At 37.7% G+C, this 11,302-nt stretch overlaps 1 protein-coding gene across 2 annotated transcripts; it reads right to left on the bottom strand.

Moving 5' to 3' along the window:
* Window positions 1–1,064: 1,064 nt before the first annotated feature.
* On the bottom strand, window positions 1,065–7,785 carry LOC131310076 (U-box domain-containing protein 6-like). Of its 2 annotated transcripts, XM_058336881.1 has the most exons (7): window positions 7,551–7,785; window positions 6,907–6,998; window positions 6,583–6,768; window positions 5,956–6,063; window positions 3,671–4,836; window positions 1,641–2,433; window positions 1,065–1,257 (listed from the first exon to the last, which is right to left on the bottom strand). In XM_058336881.1, exons 2-6 carry the CDS (start codon window positions 6,964–6,966, stop codon window positions 1,641–1,643), a joined length of 2,313 nt encoding a protein of 770 aa, XP_058192864.1. In that variant the 5' UTR covers window positions 6,967–6,998; window positions 7,551–7,785; the 3' UTR covers window positions 1,065–1,257. The 2 variants fall into 2 exon arrangements, with proteins under 2 accessions (XP_058192864.1, XP_058192863.1); XM_058336880.1 differs by lacking the exon at window positions 1,065–1,257 and having other exon boundaries at window positions 1,384–2,433.
* Between the last annotated feature and the right edge of the window lie 3,517 nt (window positions 7,786–11,302).

Below are 11,302 nucleotides of genomic sequence, written 5' to 3'. Positions count from 1 at the left end.
TACAAAATTCAAAGATTCGCTCATGTCCGGCGCAATTAAAACTATTTTGAGATTGGTTCAGCTCATAGACAAAATCGAGCTTAAACATTTTTTCAAACTTGTTACTAATTTAAAGCAAAGCTTGATTAAGAATCCACTACTCGCCTATTTGGCTCATTTATTTGCTCAATAATCTATCTATCCTTCCTATTGTCCTACTGATAAAGGGAGAGCAATTTTTGTGTGGACTCAAAATCGAAGCTGGCTCACAATTTAAAGTATCAAAACTGCCTTCTAACTGTGACAATATTCCAAATAAATGCCCTCGTAAGTTTTAACCCCGTTCAAGTTTGTTTAAGCTAATTCAAAGGGAAGTTGAATTAGTTTAAACAACTGAAAGAAGGTGGGGATTGATTGCCAATGGGCTCTAGCCCAATTGATATGTCCTGGTTCTCCCTACGTGGGAGGTTAGGGTAGAGCGTTTAGGATTCAGGGCTGTGGATAGTCCCTGAAACCTACTATGAACTAACTTACTAATTCTCTATTTATCCCCACTAATGTATACAATATTGGGGAAAAAATGTAAGCATTGATTGTGAAAGAAAAAATTGTTAGGCATTTGCGAATTCTCACTTTTTTCCAACTTATTATTGTGTTACTTTGAAACAACTTATGAACAACAATCTATAAGCAAGCATGACAAGTTTAAACAAAAAGCAATGTCAAGAAACCAGAAGAATTTTACCTAGAAACATTGGTGTGTACTGTGTAGTCCATATTCCTTTGAGTGTCGCCCAATGGGTAAAATTCAGAAAATTTGATCTATCCATTCACTTGATAAAATTCAGAAAACATTCATGTTCCCTGGCATTTCTGCTAAACAAATGCCCCATTACCACCAACAATGAATGGCCAGTAGGATCCAATGCTCTCATCCCGGTATGAGACGGTATCCACCTAAACGAAAAACAAGATGGAGACGAAAGAAGAAAAAGGAAGGTAATATGAGAGATACTATAAACGATATGGTTGCCTGCTGCTATATTATCCATAAGTAAAACGTTCTGAACAATAGATTACAATGGCAGTGATATATGATCTAGACTCTGTTCGGATCACCGGAACAAACAGATTATTTTGCAGTGGAATGAGAGTCGGAAAAAAAAAAATTCCATTTCCACCTTGCTAGGTTGTTGACCCTCGTAAGTAGCCCCTGGAATGATCTGTGTTGCATTTTTGCACATGGATGGATCGCTCCAGGTAAGATCCTGGCATTCACTGTTAAGGCAAAAAGGAGTTCGATCAGATACGAGCCATACGACTAAGTTAAGTTGAATTGCCTGTATAATATACTGGTATTTGAGTGTATGATTGTTTCCTAACATGACAAATGCTATGAAACAAGAGCAAATACAGCGGTTGTGGACCTCAAATAATCCATTTAAGCGCTGCTGGATTCGGTTCAAAAATGAAGCTCTAAGCCTTGAATAAGTGTACCATACAGAATACATGGGTTACAATGGCCTGTACAACTCTTGTTCTATGTGAAAAGCTAAAGATTTTGCATTTTTTATGACGCCCATATGAACTGGACAAAACAAGTGGAAAAGGAGAGAGAACAACATAAATTTACAACACTTGACTATATAGCATAAACTAACTCAGCACTGAGAGAAGCTCTTATTCTTCCACCAAAAACTCCAAGCCCTTCCCATCTTTCTTCTCGACACTGACTTAGAAAGATGTTTCTGTTTCGGTCTCAGTTCTGGATCACGCACATCCACATCACCGCTTTCAATCAGCTGAGGTGTTCGAACAGGCGACGGGTCCCGCTGCCGCTGCTCCCGAAACAGCATCAGGAGCTTCTGAGCTTTCTGCTTCCCTCTCATGGTCCCGCTAACAGAAATCGAAACTAACGATGGTATTACCCCTTCTTGAAGGACCATTTGACTGCATTTCTCATTTCCATTGCATAAAATAAGAAGACACGCAGCGGCTTGCTCTTGCTCAACAGGCTCGCCTATGTCCAGTACAGTTGCAAGCCCACTAATTAGGCTCGGATTTAATATCATCTCACCTCTAGCTAATTTACTTGAAGTTAAGTTTATCAAAACGGTAATGCATTTTTCTGTCCATGCGTGGTCGCTTGAGTCAGTGACAAGGAATGCGAGTCTGTCGATGATGCCAGATGAGAGCAGTTTGGGGATATTTGAGGGGAGAGTAGAGAGATTATAGAGGGTGTGGATTGCATCAAGCTTGGCTAGTGGATGGGTTTCAGTTCCAAGGACATTAATTAGGAAGGGGACAGCGTCACTCGAGCCAATGATTGGTTTGGCTTCATCGAGGCAGGACAGGTTGAGGTAAAGTGCGGTTGCTGATCCATGAGAGTTGGATTTGGAAACCAATTCATCCAGCAGTGGAAGTACTCCTGCTGCCAACATCATTTCCTTGTTTCTGAAAGCAAAACAAAAATACACATTCTTACATTAGGATTACAAATATGTCTGTGTTACTTGAAGGATCTAAAACGCCCAAATGAAGCCAGCAGGTGAAATCTAGTTGTGCAATGAAGATTTAGCATTTTGATGACATAAAATTTACTCAATATATAATCAAACCCCATTTAATTAATGTGTTAGGAATTAGGATAGCTATCAGTATCTGTGGCAAGAACTGGATTACACAAAGTTGTAAGGATAACTGATCAAAGGATTGACACTAGACACGAATCCTACCCACCAATGACACATTGGAGGCATTCTACAATATGGACAATCCCAACACTTTGCATCACTATGGGATCATCTGACTTTGAACCCAAATGCCAAATTATTCTGTACTTAGTTCAGATCGACATAGCAAACCAAAACTCTAACTTGCCATCTCCTCAAAGAGTCAATAGTTTCACACCCACATAGTTGCTCAGTCCCTAATAAAAAAGGCAAACTAACATGTTCCTCAGGAGATCAAAGAATTCAAAAATGTTTTCCGCTTGCCCCTTTAAGTGGTGCCTACAAGCGATTCAAAAGAATGATGTCCCCTTGCTTCTCCTTCACAAGACCCGACTTTAGTGGAATGTGGAGGCATAGTGCAGCTAACCTCTAGAATAAGGACATTCATGTGACTCACAACCAGATCGCTTAGGAACATGAACACTCAAAGGCTAACAACAAGAAATACCGGACATAGACCCCTCAAGGAACAATAACCGTAATAGGCTAATAGTAGCCAATTTACTCAGTTCATGAGAAGCTTGATTCTCTTCCCTGATACTTCCCTGACTTTAGTGGAATGTGGAGGCATAGTGCAGCTAACCTCTAGAATAAGGACATTCGTGTGACTCACAACCAGATCGCTTAGGAACATGAACACTCAAAGGCTAACAACAAGAAATACCGGACATAGACCCCTCAAGGAACAATAACCGTAATAGGCTAATAGTAGCCAATTTACTCAGTTCATGAGAAGCTTGATTCTCTTCCCTGATACTTCATGCTAATGATTGAGAATTCCTTATAGAAGTCAACCACACCTCCATGAAAACATGAACATGTGACGAAAAGTAGATATCTCAATTTGTGCTTCCTTGGACTATTTATTCTTTTCCTTTACACTGTAATAGTCATTTTATCAGATCTTTTCTTCTTTTTTTTGAAGTGGCATTTTGTCAGACTAGAGAGTAGAGACACACCTGTTATTGTTGACTGCAAGATTGAAGAGGGCCATAGCTCCAGTTTCCTGAGCCATTTCATGCCTTTTTTGCACAGCACAACCTAAAAACCGCAACAGTACTTCAACAAACCCATTAGCCCCCATGTATACCCTAGCTTCCTCGTCATCCTTTAGCATGTGTCTTATCTGTTCTACTAGTTTGCACTTTTTTCTAAAGTCTTCCTCCTTGTCCAAGATCATCAAAACGTCATTGAACCTTTGAAACACATTATGCTCAAATTCTTCCTCTTGTCCGGGCCCATCTTCTACTGCATTTCCTTCAACCTCCTCAAGTATGCAACTCTCTTCCACTGGAACCACCTTTATACCCTTCACTTTACAGGATCTAATACTGTCAATTGATTTTGAATTCACAGAATCGCAATCGGACAATACCAGCCTCCAATAGTTGAGGTCAAGGGACTCTGGGGGACCCTCTGGAACACACACTCCGTTTTGTTCACACCAACTACCAACAAGACCCTTAACACAGTAATTAGGAGTCAAAGACAGATGCAGGAGATGCTGTTGAGTCTTTGGGCAGGTGTTGTGCCCATCACTAAACCATTTTTCAATACAAATCCTTTCATATGTTTGCCCAGAAGCTATGATGACTGGGTCGTACATGAGCTGTAGTGAAATTGGGCACCTCAACTCTTCAGGTGGGACGGGCATTTGATCTGATCTCCTAAAATTTGGCTTGAAGTTGAAAGAACTGAGTTTAGACAGTTGTCGATCAAAGGCATGACAATTTCCTTCAAAAGATCCCTGAACAGTAGGGGAGGAGCAAGGGGTGGAGCCCTGTGAATCATTGTCATCTGAGAAGTCACCTCTAAATAGCTTAGAGTATTTTCTCATTAGATATAAGAGATAAGCAACGATAGACTCCTTTCTTTTGTCTTCCTCCATCCGAGCTCTTTCTATCAGTTTTTTTAAAGATCTTCGCTCCGTAAGAGCTGCTCTAGAAGATGTGATGCCAAGTCTAGAAGCAGCTTGGTGAAAAGATTCAAGCTCATTATTGTCGTTACAGTTGCTGCTGAATCTCCTCCCTTGCTGGAGTAGTGCAATTATATCCTCACCAATTTGCTTCTCCGATGGATCTAGTGAGAACTCAATCCCCTCAAGTTCACATGAAATTTCTGAAATCTGAAACACAAGTAGTTGTAGTCAGAATATTGAGTACTAAATAAAGTGGCAAGAATTTGACAAACAGCAAACAGTTCTTTTACAGAACAAGGTTATGTTCAATTCAGTTTCATGGAAATTACAGTATGTTGATAAATATGTACTTTTTGATAGCAAAATATGCACAACTCCAAACTATCTGTTGCAAACAGCAAAGCCAAACTTAGGGATAGAATGGGCATACCTACTGCCTCTCTTTACTATCGGTGCCACCCACAAAGACAACGTTTTGCGCTGCCTATAATAAGCGAGGATATCTCCAATACTTGAGAGATCATCTAGCACACTTGTGATATATACCTCAGACACAACTCTCTGACTACCAATACCCGTTGCTAGGATGAGACTGTGATGTGCAGCTAAAGCATGAACCTTCTTTGGGGCGTAGAGAAACTTAATCGAAAAAGGAACCACAAAGTTATAGTGGAAAGCATAAATTGGAATACCTGTATGGTGGAGTAATTTGATCAACATGAAGGTGGTAAAATAAATATGGTCGGTCACAAAGAACTAGGGGTTTGCTGATAAAAATAACGACGACCTCAACATTGACCAGGATAGGAGTTCGAACAGAACAAATTAGACAAAAGGGATTTCTATATGGGTGAGCTAAAACGTTCGGGACAAAGGCCTCTCGAATTGTGATGGTTGATTTGTTTCTCTTTGGAAAATATCTCTTATACAGTAATACTACATTCGCCCATACTCCATAGACTTGGGAGTTGCATCCTAGTGACTGGGACTGTACAAAGGCTAGCTGAGTTCTACAGAGTTCAGAACATCTCTGGCAATCATCGTTTTTGATAGATTCAACAGTAGGCTCTACTCACAGCTGTGAATATACAGGCCATTCAAGCTTGCTTCAAGCCTGTATACACTTAACTCCACGGATGTGGTATATCACTGGGTCAACATATAACTTCCAGCAAAGCATACAACCTTGTAGCATGCAGAACCAGAAATTCTATTGCAGTCCAAAGTATTAAATTTCAAACAGATACAATGAGGGACACTGAGAATAGGTAGCCAACGCCCTACAAAAAAAGGAGAATAGGTAGCCAACAGAACATAGATAATTACCTCACAACCAATAGCCTCTGGAACAATATCATTGACCCGCCTAAGACTATCTTCAAGAGCAAATTTTGCCTTCTCGAATTTTACAACAACAGAATCCCCAGTTATAGCCTGCGCCATAAGATATTATCGTTTCAGCCAAACCATCAAAGTGTTGAACTTCACATTTCAGTACATCTCATATATGAAAGGAAAGATATCAAACTATAATCAACAGAGATCCTCAGAATTCCCTGTTGCTCTAGTTCACCAACCCGATATTGCACAAAAATAAATGTAACTATTTACAAGTATGCCTACTTAAAGCTGGTCGCCAAAAGTTCAAGCAATGTTCTCTTCACAATGTAGTAATCCAAACCACACTTTACTAAATAACCATGAATGTTGCCCCACCAATATGCAGTGATGGAAAGGTAACAAATAGTTTTAATTTAGCAGTTACTGTATTTTCACCGCGTGACTGCCCTAAGGTACACACACACTAGGTATCAACGAAGTACTAAAACATGACAACAGAGCTACTCCAATAGCATAGGTAACAACAAAGTGGCGGGAGCCCATTATCAATGCTGCGAGAAGTTACCAGTGCATAACAAAATATAATTATACCAAAATAGAGACATATCATACCAAGTAAAGTTTACTACATCCAGCACAATGTTGCAGAATATTCTTGGTCTTCTCGAGCGCAATGTGCAAAGAACATAATGCCTGTATACCAGTCGTGCTCCTCGGCCGTGCCGCTTCCAAGACAGGGAAAACACCCAGCACTTTGCAATAAATCACAGATAATGTCTTGCACATTTCTCCATGTAACTGCATCAGCAACCACATTTTTCACACTTTCAATCCATAAAAAAACAAATATGATTTACCCAAAAAAAAAAAAAAAAACAAATATGCACTACAACAGAAATGTTCAATTTGAGTTCTTGTGATTTTGTGCATAACCACCTTTGCATCACCAATCGCCGATAAATGTTCTTCAACCTCAGCAATATCCATGACCCGCATTCAATCGTGAGAAGTTGTATATAGATTTATAGCTGCAATTGGATTAGTAAGAGGAGCATTAATTATTTAAGTCAAATGAATTGAGAAATGATGATATGTCAAGAAACACAAACCTAAACACATTAAACAATTAGGAGAAGCGAAAAATAAAGAACTTCACTGTCTAAAAGGCTAAACACTGATTATTGCGATATTCAGTAAACCACAAGTTCATTATGTCACAATAGATCAACAATTTGTCTCACACATTTCTTCACATTGCATACCCAACTTTCGAATGTGAAAATTCAAAGAATTTGTATTACAGAAACACAAACATTGCCACAACAGTTTTTCATAACATATTGAAAGTCAAAACAGAATCAAATTCAAACATCCAGAAGCCCAACACAAAAATAAAAATTGGCCTCCTTTGCTGAGATCTCTATTGGGATGAAACCCGAGAAACGAATATAAACCCAGAGGCCCAGACATGAAAGTACATTAAGAAAAAAATACAGCACAAGAAATGAAAACGTACGAACTACATTATCCTAATATTCAAAAATTCCGAAAAAATAAAAGTTTTGGATGTGCAAATGTACCTGAAGTATCTGAATCAACCAAGGTGGTGGCTTCATAAACTGAATATCTACAACGATTAATGCAGCAGTAGAGAGTGTGTTGTTAGTGTATTAACAGATTCAGAGTTTGGTATCGCGTATGGATCGGCTGTTGTAGGAGGCCAACTGAGAGTAGAGACTAGAGTGGGAGAGTTTATTAGAGAGAGAGAGAGAGAGAGAGAGAGAGTAAATATAAGAGAAGAATAAGGTTTGGCTTGGTATGCACGATGATGCGTTTCCCCAAATTTAAGTTGAGTTTCGCTTAATTTTCAGAACTTTTTTGAAAGTTTTGTTTTTATTAGAAAAAATTCACATTCGTGCATTTTAAACAAAAATTTTGTGAATTATTAATTCGTGTGATGAGAGGAATAAAAAAGTAAAAAAAAATATTATTTTTGCCCAAATATTTTTGAAAATATTCACTTTTAGTCTAAAAAGTGTCAGTTTATTTGGGTAAAAGTAAAAATTTGCGGGTTTTCTAATTTCTCTCATCGAGACGACTTAATAATTCATAAAAATTTGAAGCAAAACTATTTGAACAAAGACAAAACTCACTTTTTGCACTTTTTATTTTGTGGAACTCCACCTAAATGGACTACATGCGATAGTAAAATTGTTTCCGTTAAAAGGTCAAAGTTGTTTCCTTTAGATTGTAAAAGTATTTTTGTTGATGTATGTACGCAGACTAAAAATTTGTGAAATATGAATTTTAATCTATTTAGTTTAGCAAAAATGCACCCTACATGTTTTTTTTATTAGGTTACATGTTTGAATTCTAAAGAAGTCAATACATTCAAAATCTTGAAAACCACCAAAGATTTTACACGACCGTTAACTTCAAAATATCGAAATTAGTTTAGGTGTGAACAAGCTGTCCTAAACATCTCTTGTTATAAAAAAAAAACTTGATACAGAATGGAGAGAGAAGGAGGGGTTTTGATTCCTTAACTATGCGGAGGAAATATTAAATTTCATAGAAAAAATGGGATCAAATATAAAAATCATTGGAAGCATGTTATTATTGATTATTTTTCTGACAATCAAAATTGTGGGGGGATGTTTATTGATTTAATTTTGGTGGGGTCGTTAATGATTGAAGTAGTAGTCGCCTTGGTCACCCCGGGTTCACCGGCCGACAGTTGCCGACCTCCTCTGCAAACAGATCTGTCTTAAATGTTTTTCAAAATGTCGAACTTACCCCTGATTATTACGGTTTGGAAAAGCGAAAACTCCTTTTGTTTTATTCTTTTTTCTGGAGGTGACGACGTGACGTTATGAAACAATTATTTTATTATTCAACCATAAATACTTACGCATATATTTTATACATTTACATCTTTTGATGAGACCCATACATGCTAGACGTGTAGTATTTGTGGATCTCAATGTAAATGTGAATAAATTTGTGTAAATATTTGTATAAATGCTTATGATTATAGAATGATTGATTTTGAAAAACGACTAGGAAAAGATCGGCACCGATTGGTTTCTATGGCACTAGTCAGTTTGACCAAAAAAAAAAAACCATGCCTTCCATACTTTGACCCAATGAGTATCAATTATAACGTGTTTACTTTGCTTATTTGCATGACATAAGTGATGAGTAAAGTAATTTGGTTTGGTTTGCTTCAAGCACATGCAAATAAGGCAGTTATGTGCCCCTTCAAATGAGCCTCGTCTTGAGTTTGAGAGAGTAATGCAAATTATTCATTTTACATATCTCGACGCATAAAATATTTCTCTAGAAAATTAAGTTGATCGAACATCATTAACTAAGCTATCAAATTAAAATATATTGGTAGAGTACTTTCAAAAATCGTACTTGTGGTACAATTATTCAAAACAAATGTAACTAGTAAACTAGACTATCGACAATTCACTAAATTAGTTTTTTTACGAAGTTATTTTTTTCATTGAGATCTATGAAAAGAATGATTAATTGTATAAAGTGTTTTGGCTCAGGAAAGGTCCATTGAGAGGGCACAGTTGAGCCCACTTTTTCTTTAGAAAGTGAACATGAACTCTTTTCATTTAAGAATAACAAACTTGTGTTTTTGTTTCAGCTTTATCTATTATTATGAGACTTTTATACCATTAACTTGGGAGCAACAAAAGCATTATCACTTCCCGCAAGTAGGCGGCATGATTTGTCCCTCAGAATTAATCGATGTGGACGTAGACTAGCCTGAACAATTGAATTATTAAAAAAAAAAACTAGTAGTTATCGCAACATTTGGACGTGGTAGGAGCAAAATTTTATAAGTAGCGCCATTTTCTCAGAAACAGACAAAAGATGGCTTTTTGCAAGGCATTGTGGAGGGTTTTTTCGTAATTGAACGTAGGCTCCGTTCCGAAAACCTTCTTAAAAAATAAGTATTTATTTTGCCATTTCTTATTTAAAAAATAAGAAGGGTCATTCCATAAAATCCAAATAAAAAGTTCCTTTCACATTTTCAAACTCAAAAATAATATAAATGAAAAAAAAAATTCAATTTTTTTTATATCGTATTAAAGATCTCAATGAGATCTATCAAACAAGATCCATAGTGATAGAAAAATTATTTGCGTAAACACATGATTTTTGAGCTTGAAGTTGCCTTATACAAAAAATAAGACTGTTGCTATGATAATAGGCGCTGGTATATACACGGAAAATGGGTGCTCGGATCAAGCACCCTACACACCTCGAATGCCGTTGATTCCCGCGTAGGCCCCCTCGGTTTTTTTTTTATAGAATTTTTGGATGGCTCGGATCGGCTGTCCGGTGGCCGGAGACGGCCCGGCACGGCCGCCGGTACGATTTCCCTCCCGGCACCCATTGGTACCTATATAAATTCTTCCAAAATAATTACCACCCTTCTTATTTTCCGAAACAACCTTTCTTATTCAACAAAAAATAAGTTCTTAACTTGTTTCTGGAACACAATCGTAGTAGAGAAATTTTGCTCATCAGCGGATGACTCCACCACAGCCCCACACAAGGAGTAGTATTTTAATCACGGCTCTTAACTAGTCCACGTGGTCGTGTTTTTCACCACCGATTACCCCGTTCCAGATCCGTAATCCACGGCAACACCCAGGACAGACGACCCCCCTGCTGCTTTGGGCCCTCACTACGCATTGAGATTACTCTGGCGGTGCAAACGAAATGAGTAGAGCCGAGTCGAGTTTTATCGTATTTGAATTCGACTCGTTTATTAAACGAACTTAAAATTTGAGTTTGAGCTCCGTTCATAAGTGATAGAATCAAGCTCTTAACAAGCCGAACCCAATTAATTTACTTAACGAATCTCTTTAAACGAGTCGAGCTTTTAGGAATCGAGCTAAGCCAAACTTTGTTTGAGTATTAGGCTCGCCTTGTTTAGTAAACGAGTCCATAAATCGAGTTCAAGTTCGACTTGATTAACAAACGAATCAAGCCGAGCCAAGAATTGCTTGTGAGCAAGTTTGCAGCCCCACCACTGATATGAGACTTGTATGAATCTTGCATTAAATAATTTCTCTCGGGTGAAAGGCATCTTGGAGATGGTGAATGCTCAATGCTACTTTTTGGAAGTTGTGGAAGGAAAGTGAGGACAATAGGAAATAAGTGGGGGAAATTATAAGAAAATTATTTTAAAATTTTATTATTAAAATAGAAGGAACTACAAATTAATTACGAACAAAAAATAAAGAAAATCACTTCACACTTTTTTTTTGTTTGAATTTTTCCTCTTTCTCTTTCGGAACTAGGA

This window comes from Rhododendron vialii, chromosome 12a, assembly GCF_030253575.1.
Source record: "Rhododendron vialii isolate Sample 1 chromosome 12a, ASM3025357v1".
In the NCBI taxonomy this organism is placed as follows: Eukaryota; Viridiplantae; Streptophyta; class Magnoliopsida; order Ericales; family Ericaceae; genus Rhododendron; species Rhododendron vialii.
This window is presented reverse-complemented; position numbering and strand designations above follow the sequence as displayed.

Coding starts and splice junctions, on each gene's coding strand:
- LOC131310076 (XM_058336881.1), bottom strand. CDS start 6,966: ATGCGGGTCATGGATATTGCTGAGGTTGAAGAACATTTATCGGCGATT. Junction 4,837..5,955: donor CAGAGGCTATTGGTTGTGAG/GTAATTATCTAT, acceptor CTTGTGTTTCAG/ATTTCAGAAATTTCATGTGA. Junction 2,434..3,670: donor CTTGCAGTCAACAATAACAG/GTGTGTCTCTAC, acceptor TTTTGCTTTCAG/AAACAAGGAAATGATGTTGG.